The sequence below is a fragment of the Bos indicus genome, chromosome 2 (genome assembly GCF_029378745.1).
Source record: "Bos indicus isolate NIAB-ARS_2022 breed Sahiwal x Tharparkar chromosome 2, NIAB-ARS_B.indTharparkar_mat_pri_1.0, whole genome shotgun sequence".
Taxonomy (NCBI): domain Eukaryota; kingdom Metazoa; phylum Chordata; class Mammalia; order Artiodactyla; family Bovidae; genus Bos; species Bos indicus.
Genome location: NC_091761.1, coordinates 99,534,559 through 99,558,433, shown reverse-complemented (window position 1 = coordinate 99,558,433; position 23,875 = coordinate 99,534,559). Strand labels below are relative to the sequence as shown.

General features: G+C 36.5%; 1 protein-coding gene across 6 annotated transcripts in view; it reads left to right on the top strand.

Moving 5' to 3' along the window:
* Nucleotides 1–23,875, top strand: part of ERBB4 (erb-b2 receptor tyrosine kinase 4) — a 1,281,057-nt gene that overhangs the window by 903,316 nt on the left and 353,866 nt on the right. For all 6 annotated transcript variants that reach the window (XM_070800265.1, XM_070800289.1, XM_070800279.1 and 3 more), the window contains exon 5: nt 12,420–12,485. In XM_070800265.1, the coding sequence (XP_070656366.1) occupies nt 12,420–12,485 (66 nt within the window). The remainder of the gene's footprint in view (nt 1–12,419; nt 12,486–23,875) is intronic.

Genomic DNA, 23,875 nt, shown 5'->3' with positions numbered 1-23,875 from the left:
GTGCGACCCCATAGATGGCAGCCCACCAGGCTCCCCTGTCCCTGGGATTTTCCAGGCAAGAACACTGGAGTGGGTTGCCATTTCCTTCTCCAATGCATGAAAGTAAAAAGTCAAAGTGAAGTCGCTCAGTTGTGTCTGACTCTTAGCGACCCCATGGACTTCAGCCTACCCGGCTTCTCCATCCATGGGATTTTCCAGGCAAGAGTACTGGAGTGGGGTGCCATTGCCTTCTCTGCCTACATACCCTAAGTGTTCCATAAAGCTAAAAGGTTAATTGAATTATAGTATGTCCATATGATGGGAGATAAATATAGCCAAAAAAAAAAAATCACATTTGTTTAATGTCACTTCAAAATATACAGTATAAAATATGAAATATGTCTGCTATGAAAATAGCAGATTACAAAACTATGTAGAGTATTTTATTAATTTATAAACTATATATATAAGCATATATAATGCAAAAAATGAAAAACATCAAATGCAAAGTTTATGGATGATATGTATCTTATTTTATATTTTCTGAATTTTAAATAGTTTGAATTTGAACATGTGTTAGAAGTAAAATCTAGAAAATCCATCTGAAATATTTAATATAAATAATGTAGGTAAGAGAAGACCTCATTGAGAGGTGGCATCTAGGAAAAACAAGAGAGCAGGTGAACCATTTGACTACAAGCTATCATAGAAAGAGAAGTCCAGGGAAGAAAAGCATAAAAATTCTAAGTGAGTCATGCACTTTGTTTATCTTCTAGAAACAGCAGGAGTGAGAGTGAGAGGAGTGAACCAGGAAGGGAATAGCAGGAGGAAAGGTTATAGAGGCCTGGAAGAGAGGACCAAATATTCTCAGATCTCAACAACCGTTAAAAGGAACTTGGGCTTTTACTTTGAGAAAAATGGGAAGTTATTGGAATTTGACCTGGTCTAAGAACATCATGTGACTCAGTGGCAAGAATCCACCTGCAATGTAGGAGATGCAGGTTTGAACCCTGGGTCAGGAAGCTCCCCTGGAGAAGGAAATGGCAACCCACTCCAGTATTCTTGCCTGGGAAATCCTATAGACAGAGGAGTTTGGCAGGCTACAGTACATGGGGTCACAAAAGGGTTGGACACAATTTAGTGAATAAACAGCACCACACAAGCTAATATATTGAGAAGAGATGGTAAAGAAGCCAGAGCAGAAACTAGGACACCAGTTTGGAGGCTATGGCATTAATCCAAGCAAGAAATAATAGTGGTTTAGTGATGCATGGTAGAAAATGATTGGACACTTAGATGTACTTTAAAGTTAGAATCAACTGGATATGCTAGTGAATTTGGATCTGGATATGACAGAAAAAGAGTTTCTGAAAACGACTTCAAAATCTAATGAATCTCTAAAAAGGTTGTGCTGCTATTGTCTGAGACGGAGAAGGCTTTACAGGGATAAATTTTTGGTGGGGGTGGGAAGATCAGGGATTAAATTTTGGACATGTAAATATTCAAACTTTTGCTAATCATACAGATATAGACATTTTACAAAGGGTTACAAGCATAAAACTGGTTCCACGTGGTCTGGATATGTAAATTTTAGAGAATTTAACCTATTAGGATTATATGAGGATTAACTGTGTTAATATATATAAAATTTTTAGAGCATTCCTAAAAATTTCAACCACATAAGGCTGATCAAGCTGGACACTGCAGACCTCCAAGGGAATATCTAAATAGACTACACTCTATATAGGATGAAGGATGCTCTGGGATGTTCTTTGTGGCCCTGGCTGGTTCGTTATAAGTGCTCATAAATCTACTGATTATCACTATCATTGATTGCAAATAACAGACATATCTAAATATATTCTTTTAAGTCTGCTAGTAAGGTCCTTAGTTCAGACTTAATCTTATTATATGTTTAGTATGACATTTGACATTGATTGGAACTAATTCTGTTCCTCAATGGGGGGAATTCTATTTTATGTTCACAGCTATGAACAGGGATAATTGATACTTTATAATTGCTTAATTTGATAGAAATCTTTGCCATTATCAAATATGAAAGCTTTCAGTTTTTCAGGAAATTTTAAAAAAGTATTATAATGTGAATCATCATTGTTATTGATAGTATGATTTTTCCAAAACCATAGAAAAATAAAAAATCAAGGGAATATGTTGGCTTCTTTGCTATGGTTCTCTTTAAAGTTTGTCTCTGTTGGTTATAGTAGTCTACAGAAGTTTAAAGGTATGCTGGGAAAATATAAAATATACAGAATAGTAGTATCATAGATAGCATTGTATCAGACCTTTCCATTCAATGAGAAATTAAATTTCTTTAGGAAGAATTCCTTTAGTCTATTCATTTGACATATTATGTATTAGATTACTTCTGTCAGTCACTCTTAAGATCACATGAGGCTATGGATGTAAAAAGTAACAATCTTATGTTCTAAATAGGTTATCATCAAATTTCTCTTTGACACTGAAATTTGTGTAGATCAGTCCATTCTCTTAGATTCTGTAGATAGAAACATCTGAACTCAACATGCTAATAGAGTACCTGGTTTCCATTATTATGTATGATTTAAAGAGGTTTTGAAAAATGATACTCTTATCAGTTTTCCCACCTCACTTTCCCCAGGCTTCTATTTGTACCTGCTGCTCCTGCTGCCGCTAAGTCGCTTCAGTCGTGTCCAACTCTGTGCGACCCTATAGACGGCAGCCCACCAGGCTCTGCAGTCCCTGGGATTCTCCAGGCAAGAACACTGGAGTGGGTTGCCATTTCCTTCTCCAATGCATGAAAGTGAAAAGTGAAAGTGAAGTCGCTCAGTCGTGTCTGACTCTTAGCAACCCCACCAGGCTCCTCCATCCATGGGATTTTCCAGGCAAGAGTACTGGAGTGGGGTGCCATTGCCTTCTCCGATTTGTACCTGGGGTTTCTACTATTATCATACCTATGCTAGACTGTGTTTACAGAAGACCTCAGAAGAAACAAAAATTTGCTAAGTAGGCTCAGTATTATGAAACCTTTGCACTTCTGTGTGCCATACTAACTGCTCAGTCTATCAGCTATTCCTCTGTAATCCTCTCTGAGATGGTAATGGACTTGGAGATAACTGTGTGCTTTAGTGGTCATAGATTTGTCCTAAGTTGCTGAACTTATGGAGAAAGGGTGGATAGAAGTGTTGAAGAATGAGCTTGATATATTTCAACCCTTTTGTCAAAAATTTCTCTTGATCACATAATAGGTATGTTACTCTCAACCCTTTGACTTAGGTTCCTTGAAATGAATAACATGATGCTACTTATAAAAATGTTAATGAGGTTGACACGACTTACTTCTTTTTCAATACAGTAACTAGTAAAACAATTAAACATCAAGTCTTGATTTAATTTGCTGCTAGGTGAAGTGAAGTGAAGTGTTAGTCACTCAGTTGTGTCCAATTCTTTGTGACCCCATGGACTGTACCCCACCAGGCTCCTCTGTCCATGGGATTTTCCAGGCAAGAATGCTGGAATGGGTTGCCATTCCCTTCTTCAAGGAATCTTCTCAACCCAAGGATTGAACCCAGGTCTCCTGCATTACAGGAAGATTCTTTACTGTCTGAGCCACCACGGAAGGTGAAGAATTCCATATATATTTTTTTTTTTTTTTTTTTTTTAATTTTTAACTTTGTCTTTCTGGTCAGTGAAACTACCTGTTCAATTTTTTTCTGAAGAGCAAAATCTATAATAATAAAGTTTCCATTCAATAATTAGCTTTCAAATCATAAAGATAGGAAGATTGAATTAAGACTATATGAAAATGTAAAGTCTATAGAGCAAATTGTGAGGATAAATAAACACATGACAGTGAAAACTGTCAGATAGGAATAAGGGAAATAGTAACATCTGATAAAAAGAGCAATTTCACATTACATTAATATCATTAAAACCTACTTATACATCATTTGTTGGAATCATCTTGTGACTTTACTATCATAAGTGTGATTTAGAATTATTTAAATTTGAAAATAAAGACTATGTATTTTCTAGAACTCCAGGGGGAACAAAAATGCAAATTAATGGAAATATATTCACAAATCAGAGTAAACACTGAAAATGAGAGATTGCTAGATTTTCACATTGTTTAATTCTGTACGTTTAGTTACCAAGCAGCTGATCAGATCTAACTGTCACAAAATATGGCCATGATGTTAGTAGAGTTTGGAATTATATGCCAAAGTATTATACTTTTATCTATATGCTTTGTTGTCGTGGATACATTATCCTTGGAATCCTTGGAATCGCTTTTTAAAAACGGCTTTCTATACCTCATTGCAGACTATAAAATCAGCATTTTGCACAAGCTACTCACATGTCAGCATTAACTTTTAGGAATCATACCCTGACACCTTCTTCTACCTTGCAAGTCAAATCACATCTTTTCCAAGCTCAAAAACCTTGACCAACACCATAACACCTGTGCAGAATAAACATCAACCAAGACTTTGAAGATGCTTTATAAGCTCATACTTCAACAACTATTTCTATGCAAATTGCTCAAGGGACCATAAAGTATTCATTATGGCCCCAAAGAGTTGTGCACATCCATGTCTCTGGGTCGTTGTTTAGGTTAACCATTCAGCCTGGAGTTCCTCTCCCTCCTCCTCCTTTTCTGCTGGACAAACAAGACAGCCAAGCCCAACTGAAATGCCCACCCCCTATGGAGATACTTTTTTAAAATCTTTTTTTCTCTACATTATGCATACCCATGTTTTGGATTATCATATTTATTTGCCTATATTCCTGCCTATTTCCTGGTCCTTGAAAGCTCCTTGAGGGCAGAGCACTGACTCATTCGCCTTTTTATGGTCTGGTCAAGAAAAGGAACTGGTTTAGCATAGACTTTCAAAAATGTTTCACTTTCCTTTTTTGAAATATATGGTCATAAAAAAGATACTGTTCTCTCACTCTTTCTCCAGTAAATGTAGTGTTAAGAGGTCAAGAATGGCAGTTTTTAAAAGAAATGAAAGAAGAATCCAGAGATGTAACGGCATCACCTTTTAGCTAGGGGCAGTTTGGGGATATAATCTTTTATGGTTGCCAGTGGCTTTATATTTTGCAACTCTTCAACTGTTCCAGCATATTACTTGCATAAGGCAGTACAAAGGTGCATATTAAATCCTGTCCCTGCTGTCAGGCAGTTTCACAAACAAGCAAAACTTCCAACATGAATTTATGATTCTTAAAATTATCAATGGACGTGAGTTTGTGTAAACTCCAGGAGTTGGTGATGGAGAGGGGGGAGGCCTGGAGTGCTGCAGTCCATGGGGTCACAAAGAGTCGGACATAACTGAGCGACTAAACGAACTGAACTGAAAATTATCAAAGTGGCTCAGGGACTCTAGCTGCTAAAAAAGAATACAAAAGCTACATTTTGAGTACCATCTGCTGGACAAGCATAAAAGATTAAATTTAGTCCTATTTGTTAACTTCTCAGTCACTTCAGTCGTGTCCTACTCTGCGACCCCATAGACTGTAGCCCACTAGGCTCATCTGTCCATAGGATTTCCCAGGCAAGAATACTGGAGTGGGCTGCCATTTCCTCCTCTAGGGCGTGAGCCTGAGCATGATGAATAATGAACTGACAAACAGAGGTGATTGCCTGTGAATTGGAATCACACATATATGCAATAATCAGCACTTATTTTTTAATTATTTCTTTTTTTTTTAATGTTTTTATTTTTTTTAATTTTATTTTATTTTTAAACTTTACATAATTGTATTAGTTTTGCCAAATATCAAAATGAATCCACCACAGGTATACATGTGTTCCCCATCCTGAACCCTCCTCCCTCCCCATACCATCCCTCTGGGTCGTCCCAGTGCACTAGCCCCAAGCATCCAGTATCGTGCATCGAACCTGGACTGGCAACTCATTTCTTACATGATATTTTACATGTTTCAATGCCATTCTCCCAAATCTTCCCACCCTCTCCCTCTCCCACAGAGTCCATAAGACTGTTCTATACATCAGTGTCTCTTTTGCTGTCTAGTACACCGGGTTATTGTTACCATCTTTCTAAATTCCATATATATGCGTTAGTATACTGTATTTATGTTTTTCCTTCTGGCTTACTTCACTCTGTATAATAGGCTCCAGTTTCATCCACCTCATTAGAACTGATTCAAATGTATTCTTTTTAATGGCTGAGTAATACTCCATTGTGTATATGTACCACTTTCTTATCCATTCATCTGCTGATGGACATCTAGGTTGCTTCCATGTCCTGGCTATTATAAACAGTGCTGCGATGAACATTGGGGTACACGTGTCTCTTTCCCTTCTGGTTTCCTCAGTGTGTATGCCCAGCAGTGGGATTGCTGGATCGTAAGGCAGTTCTATTTCCAGTTTTTTAAGGAATCTCCACACTGTTCTCCATAGTGGCTGTACTAGTTTGCATTCCCACCAACAGTGTAAGAGGGTTCCCTTTTCTCCACACCCTCTCCAGCATTTATTATTTGTAGACTTTTGGATCGCAGCCATTCTGACTGGTGTGAAATGGTACCTCATAGTGGTTTTGATTTGCATTTCTCTGATAATGAGTGACATTGAGCATCTTTTAATGTGTTTGTTAGCCATCTGTATGTCTTCTTTGGAGAAATGTCTATTTAGTTCTTTGGCCCATTTTTTGATTGGGTCGTTTATTTTTCTGGAAATACAGCTCCACCCACCAGAACACCGACACAAGCTTCCCTAACCAGGAAACCTTGACAAGCCACCTGTACAAACCCACACACAGTGAGGAAACGCCACAATAAAGAGAACTCCACAAACTGCCAGAATACAGAAAGGACACCCCAAAATCAGCAATTTAAACAAGATGAAGAGACAGAGGAATACTCAGCAGATAAAGGAACAGGATAAATGCCCACCAAACCAAACAAAAGAGGAAGAGATAGGGAATCTACCTGATAAAGAATTCCGAATAATGATAGTGAAATTGATCCAAAATCTTGAAACTAAAATGGAATCACAGATAAATAGCCTGGAGACAAGGATTGAGAAGATGCAAGAAAGGTTTAACAAGGACCTAGAAGAAATAGAAAAGAGTCAATATATAATGAATAATGCAATAAATGAAATTAAAAACACTCTGGAGGCAACAAATAGTAGAATAACAGAGGCAGAAGATAGGATTAGTGAATTAGAAGATAGAATGGTAGAAATAAAGGAATCAGAGAGGATAATTATTTCTTAAAGTGACAGAAATGTTTTTTAAAATTTTTGTTTTATAGTCAGAATGACAGGAAATAGAAATATTAATTTAAATAACTACACTATCACTAAAGTGAATAGAAACATCAGGTTCTTATTTTTAAGTAGTGGATTTTTCCAAATAGTTTTAAAAGAATTATTACAATAAATAGTGAAAAAAAAATGATGTAGTTGATTGCAACATGGAGATAGGCAGATTTTGATAACATTGGCAAAGGCTCAGTGCTCCTAAATGTTTCACCCATTTACATAAGCTAGTGTCTAGTTTCTCTTTTTTCCTGTCCTCCTTTTAAAAACAAACTACTGGAGAAGTAGTTTATAAAACGACGTGAGACTAAAATGTTATTGACATATTCAGTTTCTTTTCCCCATCGAATCAGGCATCCTGTGGTACTGCTCATCTGAGCATAGACGACAGAAAGAAGGTTTGGAGTAAGACAATAAGCTATAGTTAAAGTATTAGCATTTCTGTTGGGACACAAACAATAAGAGGCCACGTTTATTCTCTCCACTGGAATGCTCTGGGCAGATCTCATTTTAGGTGTTACGTAGATAAATCATATATGAGGAACATAGTGGACTTTGGAGCTACCAGGCTTTCCACTGGGAATGATCCACCACAACCTGGCTTTGTCTAACTCTTTCTTCCTGAGCTGGGGGGTGGGGAGTGGCTATTGAAAAAATCAGATGTATTGACTTCTTTTTTTAAACACATAGAGGTTGAACATGAGGTATAACATAACCAAAACCTTTTCCCTTCATAATAATGCTGAATTAAGCCTGAATTTTCTTAGAATAGTAACCATGTCTGTTTCAGCTCAATTCCAATATTTCTCATAGCCCCTGATACACAGATACAGAAGGTATTCAAGAAATACTTAACGAATAGATGGATGAGAGGAAAATAGGAAAAAAAAGTTAGCAGAAATTTTTTCCCCAGTTCTGGATGAATAATTACTAAGGAGACATTTCTGGGCAGCAAAAATGTTGGGGAAAAAAAGCTAAAAACAGATTTTTAAAAAAATATTAGACATAATAGCCCCTAAAACTACCTGCATCATGTTGCAAATTTGTGTCTGACTCTTTGCAACACCATGGACTGTACCCTACCAGGCCTCTCTGTCCATGGGATTCTCCAGGGAAGCATATTTAAGTGGGTTGCCATTTCCTTTTCCAGGGGATCTTCCTGACCCAGAGCTCAAACCTGCGTCTCCTGCCTTGGCAGGAGGATTGTTTACCACTGAGCCACCTGGGATGCTCCCTAAAACTACATTACTCAGTTGCCTGCAAGAATCAAACCAAGTTAGCCCAAGTGCTGAATATCACACAGTTTTGAAAACCAAAAGCTGAACTGCTGAGTGCCTGAATGGATACCAAAAGGCTCAGAGATCTAGAAACAGTGAAATAAGGACAGAGCAGAAGGAGCAGCCATTGATTCAGGAGCAGCAGAGTCAATTCACGGTCTCCAGCACACTTATCATTATAGAACTTGAAATGTGTGGGCAAAGTGATCACCTTCATTTGGTTTCCAAAAGGGATGGAGGGAATCCAAGTCTGAGTAAAACCTTGGAAAAGAAGCATTGTTAGGTTCCTCTTTTAGGAGTGATTAATATATTTGTTTCTATGAGTGAAAAATGGAAACTACCAAATAAAATGTCTTAACAGCACATAGACATCATAGATAAATTATTAATATTTAAAACTTCTGTGTGTGTGCAGGCACTATATCACTTATGCCCAACCAAATGGGTCTTGCCATCACATTTTGATAAGAATCATAAACAAAATTTCTAGTAATACTTCTTTTATATTAAATATGAGAGTAGGCCTTGAAATGGTAAATTGAAACTGCAAGAATAAGATTAAAAAATATGTAATCCAATTAAAGGGGATCCATTGAATATTTTAACATGTCTAATGTTACTCAGCATATTTTAACAGCTACAGATAGTTGTTCATTCACAATAAATAAAGCTAAATATTTTATTAGAACCAAACACTATTAGAGAAGTCATAGATTAAAGGATAGATCATCCTCTGCTTCAGACAATTAACAGACTACTTAATGGGTCAATTTAAAGGATTTTAACAAATCTAAAGAAAGACATTAACATTTTAAACCACTTTCTCAAAAAAGTTTGTACTCAGAAAAAGTTTACAATGCTTTCCATTTTGTCTCACAGTCCTTTCTAATTTCCGCTGGTATAAATCAATTTAGATTTATTAGCTTTATACAAAAGAACTCCAGTCAGTTTTTAATAATAATTATCATTATCACTGATTAAAGTTATATTGTTCAGGCCAGATGGAGTTCTTTTCCTGTCAGCTAGAATGAGCTTGCATTATGTAGTTATAATGTGTTTGGATTTAAATAAACAGATGGCAGAGTGACGGGATATTTTATGCTGGTGATGTCAGTAGCAGCACTTCACAAACAGAATTGCTTTAAATAAACTCCATTGGGGCCAGGATCTTGATACTGTTAAGAGTGTGGCTGGGACTGAGCTTAAGTGTTATATTAATTTGAAAATAGTGCTATTCACCTGTGGAAGAGTAGACCAGTAGGTCTGAGGTTCAGCCTTTGAAAGGTATCTGCTGAATCTGTCCCTTTCCTGTGGCAGCGTTTAACATGCTAGGTCCATACAGTCTCACAAAGAGAGACAAGAACAAACAGACAAACAAAAATGCCCCAGTTGTAAGAACTTCCACATCCAAAAAGAAATAAAAATTAAAGGAAGAGTTAAAAACTGTGGGTCAAGGAAAGATGGAAACCTTTGATATAACCTTATTCCATAATTTTTACAATGTAGTTAGCTATGTTAAAATGAACATCTTGAATAGGGATATAGCCATTCACAATTTATATTAGGAAATTAACAATAAAGGTTTAATAGACAGTGTGTTATAGAAAGGAGAAGGCAATGGCACCCCACTCCAGTACTCTTGCCTGGAAAATCCCATGGACGGAGGAGCCTGGTAGGCTGCAGTCCATGGGGTCGCTAAGAGTTGGACACGACTGAGTGACTTCACTTTCACTTTTCACTGTCATGCATTGGAGAAGGAAATGGCAACCCACTCCAGTGTTCTTGCCTGGAGAATCCCAGGGACGGGGGAGCCTGGTGAGCTGCCGTCTATGGGGTCGCACAGAGTCGGACATGACTGAAGTGACTTAGCAGCAGCAGCAGCAGTGTTATAGAAAAGCTTTTATCTTTGATAAATTTTCATGTCCACTTTTCACTAAAGATAAGCCCATTCCATATCCTTGTACTCACAAAAGTTTGGAGTGAACCTATGAAATTCAACAGCAAACTTCAAGGAAAATCATTATACATGATTTCTTCTAGCTAATATTCTTTTGTTGTGATTGTAGGGAATTTCTCTGTGAGACAGCTTTTTTCACGGAGGCCAGTACCCATAGTAGCATCATCATTAAAAGGAAAATGAGGCCACAGGAAATAAAGGCTGATATTTGAGAAAGAAAGTAGTATCAATAAAAGTTTTAGAAGAGGATATTAGAAAAATAATTGAAATTAAACTTTCCAAAATAAACTAATTCTTTTCAATGCTTGAAATATTTATATAAAGGTGTTGGTTTGCAAATTGGCACCGGTACATAAAGGGCAAGGAGAGATGGAAGAAAGAGGCAGCCCACACCAGATTTGTAGGTGACAAGTTTCACAAGCTAGGGGACTTATGTATGAGACTTGTCTTGGGCAGCAGCAAGATAAGTAGATTTCAGCATCCGCCTGTCAGAGTCTTAAAAATTTGCATCAAGGTCTTAACTAAATTTGGTCACTTACTCAGTCCAGATGGTCTCAACAACACCTTTCTCTCTCAAGGCTATGTCCTTGAAACAGCTGCTCGCATGAGAATGGTCAGAGGGACATACATTTCAAGGACAGGGGAGCAGGTGAGAAGCTTCTGATCGCCCAGGTTCAGCTTACAGGTCAAGTCAGACACAACCTCTGAATGTCCTCCTCCACAGGGATATAGCTAATATCGTTTCATAACTATAAACGGAAAATAACCTTTAAAAATTGTGAATCGTTGTGACATACACCTGAAACTTATTAATACTGTACATTAATTATACCGCAAGAAAAAGTTTTAAAAAGACAAAGTGCAAACTGATGGTTACCAAAGGGGAAGGGGGAGGGATAAATTAGGAGTTTGGTATTAAAATATACACTGCTGCTGCTGCTGCTGCTAAGTCACTTCAGTCGTGTCCGACTCTGTGCGACCCCATAGACAGCAGTCCACCAGGCTCCCCCATCCCTGGGATTCTCCAGGCAAGAACACTGGAGTGGGTTGCCATTTCCTTCTCCAATGCACATAAGTGAAAAGTGAAAGTGAAGTCGCTCAGTCGTGTCTGACTCTTCGAGACCCCATGGACTGCAGCCCACCAGGCTCCTCAGTCCATGGGATTTTCCAGGCAAAAGTAGTGGAGTGGGAAAATAAACACACTATATAAAAAACAGATAACAAGCCAGGACTTTCTGTATAGTGTAAAAGTGATACTCAAATCTTGTAAAAACCTGTGATGAAAGAGAATGTAAAATACATACAGACATATTTGTACAACTGAATCTCTTTTCTGTATACCTGAAACTAATACAACATTGTAAATCAGCTATATTTCAATAATTTTTTAAAGATATAAAAGACCTTTGACAAAAAGAGATACTCTAAATTATGTAAACAACCTTTTTTCTGAAGGTTTATCCTATGTTTGTAATATATTTTTGTTTTCATAGACTCCACTTTCTTTTAAACTATTGATTTAATCCTTAATGTCTGTTGATATTAGTGGGCTGTGAACTTTTGAATTTATATCAAATAGAATAGATCAGTAGAATAAAAATATTCAGTAGTCGAAGTAAAGCTTATTTCATGTAAATATTTACTTCTGACTATACAGGAGCATTCACAAAGTCATGTATTTCCTTTTCTTGTAAAATGATGAGAGGATTTTGAATATCAAGAGATTGTATTTCTCTGCTTCATATGTATTTGACATTCAAATTTTGCTATTTAAGTGGGCATTTTATGAGCTATGTTTCAACTCTAGTATGACATAAAAATCCTCATAAAGAAGTAGGAATATTTCCTTTGAGATGTTAGCTCCTAGTCAGAGTGAAAGATTAAAGATTATAATACACACATGCTTTTTCCTATTCTACAGGTGGACGTTGCCATAAGTCCTGTACTGGCCGATGCTGGGGACCCACAGAGAATCATTGCCAGACTTGTAAGTGTTCAACACTGTTTAGAAAACATAGGCTTGAAATGGTCAAGTAATTTTAATAATTGAAGCTTTTCACGCTTCTGGTTATCAGAAACCTGAAAATGAGCTTTGCTTCTGTGTGGTAGACTAGTTTCTATATAAGTAACCTGCCTAATTTCATTGCTTTCAAGTGAAACATAATCATTTCTTGTATTTCTTTGTGGTTTCTGGATTAATGATACAGCACAGATGTGGTGATATTAACAATGACTTCAGAGTCTGTACATCAGAGGAAGTAGGAAATACAAATGTATACAAAATGATAATTAACTGAATTTCAGGTTAACTGACTATTTCAGTGCTTTTCCCAAATAGTAACCTGACTATCCATTCACTGGATAAAGAAAAAATGAAAAGGATACTGTGTACGGGCTCTGTTCTTGGCACAGAGATAAAAACTGTGTGAATTATAAATATAGATTCACTGTTAAACACAATGTATCTTGCCCTTAGTGTGTATTATTTTTTGTATTAGTTAGTAAGATAAATATGAGGATGATATCTTAAATATTTTAAGATATTTAAAACAAAGTATACTGAACATAAAGACAAATATCTAATGTTTTAACATTCTTAAAGTTGTGATGCTTAAATCAGCACTGAACTTTTGCTAATCTTAAGGACAAATGTTTTCTTTTAAAAGAAAACACAAAATGCTCCATATAAATGGTAAAAAATTATTCTTCCTGCTATAATAACAACAGCTGAAATAATAAATGGAAAAGAGTATGGAGGCTATTTGAAATGTATTTCTTTTTTTAGCATAGAAAACACAGAAAATACTATTTAAAAATTTGAACATACAAATATTAGATATTGTGGAAATTTCTAATACTGTTGGATGAAAGTGTAGACTTAAGTTATTTAAGAAAAGCAATGTTTTATGGCAGCAATGTTTTGGCAAGAATTTTAAGCAGAATTCTAAAGTAATATTAGATTACTGTGTGAAATGCATTCACTGTGATAATGGACAAAATGTTTTAATGGCATCCTAAAAATACAGGAGAGCCTCACTCTACATGTCCCAAGCAAAGAACAATTATTCAGCAGACAATGTTAATAACACCAAAGGTTAAGAAGTCCTATAATAGATAATTAATCCAGGCTGGGCCAATCAGATTCTCTTTCTAGAGAATTTGAACTTGGGATCGACAGGTGCTGGTTACACCATGTCAGAAACTTAAAGAGAGATTAAACTTAGTTGAGATGTCTGTTTTGGAGCCATGTCTATTAATGAGAAGGAGAAATAACCAGTCCTCAGTGACACCTAAAAATAAATCAGCCATGCAGAGGCAAAGGATAATTGGAGAGAGAAAGATTTTGACCATTTTTGCTTCCTTGTTCTCTGGTCTTCCTGATGTCCAAATGTACTTCTTTCTTTGGGGACCTTAATAAATGCAATGTTCTAATACATTTGAACTAGTTTTGTTACTTGCCACCAAGTTGGGGTGGTAGGGAGTCTTTAGTAAGACAGTTATCAAGCCATAGCTCATGTTATCAAATCATTTAATTCACCTAATTTTCCAGTGTGGAAATTAAGCTCACTGTAATAATGTAAAATTGGCTTAATGGTCACTGTGCCTACTCCACAGAGACTATCAAATTTAAATTCAAGAAACATTTACTTATATCTGATACATGCAGACTCAAATTTTAGAATAGTATTCATTTGCATGGATTTTTATAGTTTATAAAATATTTCCATTTTAAAATTTATTTTAATAATATTTCTATTATTTAAAGAAGTCAATTATCATTAACCTCATTCCACAATCGGGGAAATGTAAACAGAGGAAATATTTAAGAGAGTTGATAAATTTACACAGGTAATACTTGAGATTTCAACCTAAATGTCCTGAACCTAAGTATAGCAGTTTAGGGGACAAGGACACTGGATTTATAGTCAGCCAGATAATAAAAATCTCAGTTGTTTCCACTTTCTAGCATGAGAAAGTGATTTAATTTTTCTAAACCTCAGTTACCATATCTATAAAATGGAGATATTAAACTTACCTCAGAGGGTTACTTCTTTGGAATCAAATTCAGTGCAATAATAATGTGATTGATATGTTTAAATATTTTTGCTATATACTAAGGACCTAGTAAATAATAGATAATATTATGATAAACTAAAAGAGATACTGTTAGAAAACTTAATCCAACTTAAATCTGAGTGAATGCATGTCGGAGCAAAACTGCAGACCACTTCCTCCTTGTGAATGATACTGACATAGATGACTGGGGAATAAATAGCAAAAACACTGGAATGAAGAGAAGGCTGCTTGCCCTTATCACTCACTTCTGTTCTCTGTTTCCTCCTTTGAGTCACTTGAAAGATAAATTACATATCCATATTTATAGAGCCCAGCATCCTGAGGCAAAATGTATTTTGGAAGTCAAAGTTGTACTTATTGTAAGACCTGAAGTTTAGAAGTACAATCAGAAATTTTGAGAATAGACCTTATGAGAGATTCTATAGAGATATTAGACATCTGAGAGCTCATGGGTAGTAACATCCATGATGAACTTTTTTTTCCAAAAGAAATGTAAAATTTTCCTAGCTTCCTTTAGATTGCTAATAGCCCCTGTTAGTTAAAATATATTACTTACTCTTACACCTACTTCAGATATATTTATCTCTGAGCCCTGATTAAACTTTTTAAAAATCAGAAAACAGGCTGGGCAAGTTTTTGAAAATATCCTGCTTTTATTGACTGAGCATACAAAAATGAATTTTAGGATCTTTTAGACATCATCTTTATCATTTACAAATGATTTCTCCTTATGACTGAAACAAATTCACTTCAGTGAGGGTTTCTCTGGAGGTATTCAGTTTCATATTTGTTGAATATTTCCTTACTTTTATGAATAATTACTCTTTGAGATTTTGCATATATTAGGGAAGAAAGATAAAATATTTAAAAGCGCCACACCTTAGCCAAGGACACTGACCTCAAGAATCCATATTATTTGCCCCATTATATCAATGCTGACATCTCCCACAGGGTTTCCTCTTAAAATAGCAGATATGCCAGGAATGATCCTCTGTGTCACTAAATGGTAAGAAGTCACAGTAAAGACAAGTAATTCAGGTCCCAAGTAAACAAGTCCATGATAATGAATGACTTGTTAGGATGAAGCAAAGAGTGGTGATCTGAGTGAAAACATCTCTGAACAGAGATATGGAAGAGCAAAAATGGTGATGACATCGATGATAAGTTTGAGGGAAGGTCTGTAGGATTCAGAAGTTTTAAAAAGAAGAAATGAGGAAGAGGTTTGAGGTTTTGTTTTTAATAGATTTTGTGAAGTGGGACGAGAGTGTTAATAAACAGACAGCTTAGTATTGTCGGGAAGCAAAACTTGCCACCCTAAAATGTGTCTCTTTGGTATGAGGATTAATTTAGGCTATTTTTAGGGCTTGGAAACTGTGATCTTTCCCCTAACTTCCTAGAAAAGTGCAGATAAAGAAGCTATCCCATGAAGGGTACTGTGCCCATGGACAACTGTAGCATGAACTAGGTGTGTTTGATGAGGAGGCACTTCGCAGTCTGTTAAAATTCCTCTGAATCCCACTGCCTCTGTGTTCCAAACATTTGCTTTTCTATCTCCATCTCAATTGGCTTCATCCCCTTTGAAGTCCCAAATCACTTTTCCCAACATCCTGCTTTGTCTTTAGCTGAAAATTGTTTTTAAAGGGGGAGTTTTGGTCATTTTGACAAGACTCACTTTTATTGGATTTCTCCCATGCATACATATTATTAATCTTTTATTTGACTTTCTCCTGTTAAGCTGCCTCCTGTCAACATAATTTGTAAGCCAGCCAGAAGAATCTAGATGGGTAGAGGAAAATTTTTCTTCCCAGCACTTGGGACAACAGTTCACCATGCATACCTATAAAATTTTTTAATTTTTAGTAAAATTTAGTAACATGTTGCAACTTCTTTTGTATCCTGCTTTGGTTGTTACAGTTAGCTTTGACTGCATATTGAATAATGCAAATGTGCCATTTTCCTGTATGACATTTGATAACCTTTATACTGTAAACTCTGAAGCCAGCAGCTATTTTAAAAATGTTTTTTGCTAAAATATTTTAAAAATTAAAATATTTTCTAATCAAATTCCTTAAAAAATTTAGAAAATCTAAAGAATTTTATAAATATTAAAGCAAATAAATTTTTCTGTAGAATCTAGTCAGGTGTTCCATTCTGTTTTACTCTGGAGTCTGATTTTCTAAAATAGCTTAAATTCATTATTTCAAGATCCTTTTTGATGTTAGAGTATCATGACTAACAGAAGTATTTCTCACATAGTTGTAAAAGGTCAAAATAGAACTTATGAAGGGTACTGTGGGCCTGCATTGTACGTGGGGCTGTGACTCAAAAGTTGAAAGTGCTTTTAAGCTCAGTTAAATCGTGGCCGCATTGCTCCACAGCACAGCTTAAGTAAATTGATTCAGTGGATTAATGTACTCATGTCAGGGGAGACAAACTTATCTGCTGTGTGAAGTCTGAAGCTTATAGTAGTAGTATTTAGTAGGCTTACTGGTAAGAATGACAACTCTCTCTGTTCATAAGAACTGAGTCCTACGGTTTGCGATGGAAGGTTTAGGTGTGAAAGAGACTAAGCTTTAAGTAATAAATAATCATGATTAAAGGAACAAAGTTATCTCTGTCCCTGCAAGATATATGAATCACACTTATCTCATTTAAAATAGATACTGCATGTCTTTTTTTATCTTTAAGCACAGTATCAGGCCAGCTTTCTCCAGCCTTCTATATCAGCCTGGGTGGTTATTTCATTTTATGCATTTCTTTTGTCATCTCAGTTAGGAGCTGTGCTGGGGACGATGAGCCAGGCATGGATCAAAATATTACAGTTTGATTCTCCCAACCTTACACATTTTGCATTAAAGCAGTTATAATTGTCTTTAACTGCAGGTTGTATAAGTCAAATTTTCTAAGCTGATTACCACTCAATATATTCTTCAGTTTCTAGTTGCTTTATAAGGGACACTTCTTGCTTAGAAACTAATTGAAAAATATAAGTGCACTTGACAATATGTTAAAACATTGTTGCCTCTTAAACCAAAATGTCACTCCAAAAAAAAAAAAAAAAAGAGGAAATGAATGCTTCAACTTGTTCACTAAATTGATTAATGAAAAACATTATTTTAACCAAAGGAAAACTTCTAGGGGAATTCCCCTTTTACTTCTACAGTATTCATCCTAGCTATGCTACGCTAAGTCACTTCAGCTGTGTCCAACTCTGTGCGACCCCATAGACGGCAGCCCACCAGGCTCCCCCATCCCTGGGATTCTCCAGGCAAGAACACTGGAGTGGGTTGCCATTTTCTTCTCCAATGCCTGAAAGTGAAAAGTGAAAGTGAAGTTGCTCAGTCGTGTCCGACTCTTAGCGACCCCATGGACTGCAGCCTAACAGACTCCTCCATCCATGGGATTTTCCACTAGCTAGGTTATCTCAAAATCTTTTTTTTTAATTAAAATAAAATAGCATTGAAATTAATACAAACAGTATCTTTGTTCTAGTGTAGATAATTATGAATGGAGCGTATTATGATATTGGCAAAATAAAAGATTGTGCCAACCAACACTTTATGTTATTTATTGTTTCCATACAAACTTTATAGAACATGCTAGAAAAAATTAGAAATTATTTAGCATTTTTCTCATTATTATACTTGTGCACACAAAATTACTTTCAGTAGTTGCAATATATTAAAACTTTAATAATAGGAAGAAAACCTTGGTCTGGCTTATGGATTCTATTCAGTTCTAGGGTGAAATTTAGAAATAGCTAAATTTACTTTTATTCCTTTTAAAATATATGTGGAACTTCTTTGAAATAAATATTAAAATCTAAGAAAATATTATATATGTTTCTTCCTCAAAATTTAAGCAAGGAAATATAGCAACTCAAAACTAAATTGCATTTTTTTTTCCATGAAATTTCCAATTTTCCTGTGGATAGTAAACCAAAATGGCAAATTATGAAAATAATGTACTAATTATACTCAAATACATGCATACAGTTTGTCTAAAGTATAATTGTATTTACAATCTTTCTGGAACAAACCCTGTTTAAAAAGAAGGTGTAATGCAGTAAATAAATATCCAATTAGAGCAGAGAAAAGCATGTGGGAGCCAATGAAGAGAAAAGAAGCGCTGAGCCAGCAGGCTCAATCAATCAGGATAATAGCGAGCCTTTGTTGAGAGCCAACATCTTTAATTAAAACCCTTGTATTTTACTAATAACTTTGCATGTCCATAACCCTTCCTATTGATTTCAATTATTTCCTAATTTTTGGATTAGTAGTTTCTGGAGATATTGTAAAATTAAGGGAAGCACTACTAATATGCTGTTTATTTTGCTGTACATTGATAATATTAGTTGTAATTGGTTGATCTTTCTCAAAGATTTAAAGAAAATGATGTTCATGTTAGTTATCTGAAATGCTTTTTATAATAAAATTTAAAGTGATTCAGGGAATATCATTTAAAGCCAAGCTAAAGGCTCAAGCGGTACAAAATGTGCCTGTTCTCTGGAAATGCTCTGGGTACAAAACAAAGCCAAGGAGTGTTTGAAAAGATTGAAAAGAACACCGAACTGGGGGCATCAGGAGATGAGAGATTTAGTCCTAGTTCTAAAGTAACTGAGATTCAAGGAATTCAGTTTCCTCAAGTTCCCTTATTGACCAAATAAAAGTTTGAACAAAGATGATTTTTATACATGCTTTTCTGCATAGTTATGATGTTTGCTCTATACAGTCAACAAAGACAAGATTGGGAGAGAGCTGACTGAAGCTCAGATCATGAACTCCTTATTGCCAAAATTGGACTGAAATTGAAGAAAGTAGGGAAAACTACTACACCATTCAGGTATGAACTAAATCAAATCCCTTATGATTATACAGTGGAAGTGACAAATAGATTCAAGGGATTAGGTCTGATAGAATGCCTGAAGAACTAGGGACGGGATTCATGACATTGTATAGGAGGCAGTGATCAAGACCATCTCCAAGAAAAAGAAATGAAAAAATAAAAATGCTTATCTTAGGAGGTCTTACAAATAGCTGAGAAAAGAAGAAAAGCTAAAGGCAAAGGAGAAAAGGAAGGGTATACCCATTTGGATGCAGAGTTATAGAGAATAGCAAGGAGAGATAAGAAAGCCTTCCTCAGTGATCAGTGCAAAGAAATGGAGGAAAACAATAGAATGGGAAAGACTAGAGATCTCTTCAAAAAACTTAGAGATACTAAGGGAACATTTATTGCAAATATGGGCACAATAAAGGACAGAAATGATATGGACCTAACAGGAGCAGAAGATATTAAGAAGAGGTGGCAAGAATACACAGAAGAACTATAGAAAAAAGATCTTCACAACCCAGATAATCATGATGGTGTGATCACTCACCTAGAGCCAGACATCCTAGAATGCGAAGTCAAGTGGGCTTTAGGATGCATCACTACAAAGAATGCTAGAGGAGGTGGTAGAGTTCCAGTTAAGCTATTTCAAATCCTAAAAGATGATCTTATAAAAATGCTGTACTCAATATGCCAGCAACTTTGGAAAACTCATCAGTGGCCACAGGACTGGAAAAGGTCAGTTTTCATTTGAATCCCAAAGAAGCACAAGGCTGAAGAATGTTTAAACTACCACACAATTACACTCATCTCACATGCTAGCAGTGTAATGCTCAATATTCTCCAAGCCAGACTTCAACAGTATGTGAACTGTGAACTTCCACATGTTCAAGCTGGATTTAGAAAAGGCAGAGAAAGCAGAGATCAAATTGCCAACATTTTTTGGATGATCAAAAAAGCAAGAGAGTTCCAGAAAAACATCTACTTCTGCTTTACTGACTATGCCAAAGCCTTTGACTGTGTGGATCACCACAAACTGTGGAAAACTCGGAAAGAGATGGGAATACCAGACCATGTTACCTGCCTCCTGTGAATTCTGTATACAGGTCAAGAAGCAACAGTCAAGGCTGAACATGGAACAACAGACTGGTTCCAAATCGGGAAAGGAGTATGTCAAGGCTGTGTATTGTCATCCTGCTTACTTTACTTACATGCAAAGTATATCATGTGAAATGCTAGGCTGGATGAAGTACAAGCTAGAATCAAGATTGCTGGGAGAAATATCAATAACATCAGATATGCAGATGACACCACCCTTATGACAGAAGGTGAAGAAGAACTAAAGAGCCTCTTGATGAAAGTGAAAGCGGAGTGAAAAAGTTGGCTTAAAATTCAACATGCAGAAAACTAGGATCATGGCATCTGGTCCCATCACTTCATGACAAATAGATGGGGAAACAATGACAGACTTTATTTCTTTGGGTTCCAAAATCACTGCAGATGGTGGCTGAGGCCATGAAATTAAAAGACGCTTGCTCCTTGGAAGAAAAGCTATGACCAACCTAGACACCATATTAAAAAGCAGAGACATTACTTTGCCAACAAAGGTCTATCTAGTTAAAGCTATGGTTTTTCCAGTTGTCATGTGTGGATGTTAGAGTTGGACTATAAAGAAAGCTGAGTGCCGAAGAATTGATGCTTTTGAAATGAAGTGTTGGAGAAAACTCTTTGAGTCTCTTGTACTGCAAGGAGATTCATCCAGTCAATCCTGAATAAGTCAGTCTTGAATATTCATTGGAAGGTCTGATGCTAAAGCTGAAACTCTAATACTTTGGCCACCTGATGTGAAGAACTGACTCATTTGAAAAGACGCTGATGCTCAGAAAGATTGAAGGCAGGAGGAGAAGGGGACCATAGGGGATGAGACAGTTGGATGGCATCACCGACTCAATGGACATGAGTTTGAGTAAGCTCCAGGAACTGGTGATGGACAGGGAAGCCTGGCGTGCTGTAATCCATGGGGTCACAAAGTGTTGAACACAACTTAGTGACTGAACTCAACTGATGATATTTGCATGTGGGCAAAACAGTGATTAGCCATAGATATAGATGATACAGATTTACGCTCAGATATTTTGAGGAAATATTTTATGTTAGTTTTAGCCTATAGACAGTGATTTTGTATACTCAGAATGTTTGAGGCACTCACCTGGGCCACTACTACATGTGATGAGTCCCCACAGGTATTTTCTGGATCTGAGTCAACCTTGTGGTTGGACCAGCCCTTGTGGTTCTTATTATAATTGCAAAACATACCTCGGCAGTAACCATCAAGGAACTTTGAAAAAGCATATTTTATTATTCACAGGTCAAGGAGGTATGGCAGGCTCAATGGCTACATGGTGAGGTCACAGGTAGAGAGAAAGTATAGACCTGTGGCCCTGTCTTTGTTGGAGTTACAGCTGAGTACTTAGGACTTACAAGTTCACTCTTTACTGATCAATTTAAAATATAGCAGTAAGAATTTAGGTATGGAAACAGGAAAGTGAGGTCACTTAAAATCAGGTATCTGGGTTACCTGAAGCATTTTTCCTAAGAGGAGAACTTCATGAGCAGGTGCAGTCTGGCTTCTTATCTAGGTGTTTACTAGCATCTGTGTCATATACCTGGAATATGTTTGTTTGAGATGAATGTCTTTGAAGTTGATGTCTTAGCAATCAAGGGCTTCCTGGTGGCTCAGATGGTAATGAATATGCCTGCAATGCGTGAGACCTGAGGTCAATACATGGGCAGAAAGATCCCCTGGAGAAGGGCATGGTAACCCACTCCATTATTATTGCCTGGAGAATTCCATGGACAGAGGAGCCTGTAGGACTACAGTCCATGGGGTCACAAAGAGTTGGACACAACTGAGCAACTAACAGCAATCAAAAGCTTGTATGCCTGCTAAATTGCTTCAACCGTGTCTGACTCTGACTTCAACCATGTCTGACTCTGCAACCCCATGGACTGTAGCCCACCAGGCACCTCTGTCCATGGGATTCTCCAGGCAATAATACTGGAGTGGGTTGCCATGCCCTTCTACAGGGGATCTTCCCAACTCAGAGACTGAACCCACCTCTCCTCTGTCTCCTGCATTGGCAGGCAGGTTCTTTACCACTAGCACCACCTGAGAACCCACAATCAAAAGTTCAATGTCAGGCATTTACACTACAGGAATGCAAACTGTGGGTTGGGTAGAAGCAGGTAACCTAGCACTGAGATCAGAGAGAGTACTACACATTTGAAGGATTACTGAGAGGGCATTGAGAAGAAAAGTGAGAAATATCTGAAAATGTTACGATTAGAAGCATTTTGTGGATTTACCCTGGCAGTTCAGTGGTTAAGAATCCACCTTGCAATGAAGGGGACATGGAATCAGTCCCTGGTCAGGGAACTAAGATCCCACATGCCATGGAACAACTAAGCCCATGCGCTAATACTAATGAGCCCATTGGCCGCAGCTAGAGAGTCTGTGCACCTCAATGAGAGTTCCCATGTGCCATAGCTAAGACCTGACATGGCCAAAAAAATAAATAAATATAATAATTTTATTATGATAGTAATAACAATTTATTCTGAATGCTTTGTAGCAAGTCTTGACAGTCATTAGAATAACTATCTTTAACTATACAAGAGAAGATTTCAAAATGATCTACATGTGACATGAGAGTGTCCTCTAATTAATAGAACACTCATTATAGTCACTGTTTGCTACTCTCATGATTAGTAAGTTGTGCAAGCCTGAAGAAAAATATCCTCCTTAGAGTTCTGCCTTGCATTAATATGAGATACATCGTCTATTTGTTGATTTAATTGGTTCAGCTGGAGGAAGAATTAAGTAAGTGGCACTGGGATGAGAAAGAAAAGAAGTGGATACTGGATACTTGTCAATTGTGCTTATGTCAAGTAACATTTTTACTTGTTATATTAGAATAAATGTGAATTCTCAAAATATCAGACGTATTCCATTTCTCAAGCCAATAACAATTTTATTGATAATTTGACAATTTATAATAGTATCATGGATACTTCTTGCCATTAACATAGATATTTTCAAGAGAAATAGTAACTATACTAATTTATGGTGAAGTAATAAAAGATAGACCCAAGGTATCATTTCACATATCACTGATGATATTTACTTTGCAGTTGACCAAAGTCTTTTGCCTGTGAATGTTTTTCTTAATGGAGCAGTTACAGCATTATGACTATAAGAATAACTCAGGTTTTGCTCTGTTTTGAATATTTCTTGAACTCAGATAACTGTTACCCCAAAAGATTATTTTTCTTAACAATGAGGATGTTGCATGTATTGAAGATGTATTTAATTTCATTGACTAGGGGAAGGATGAAGATGAGAGACAGACTCTGACACAGGTAATTATGGATAATTTAAAATAAAAATCAAACCACAATATTTTGCCAACAGAA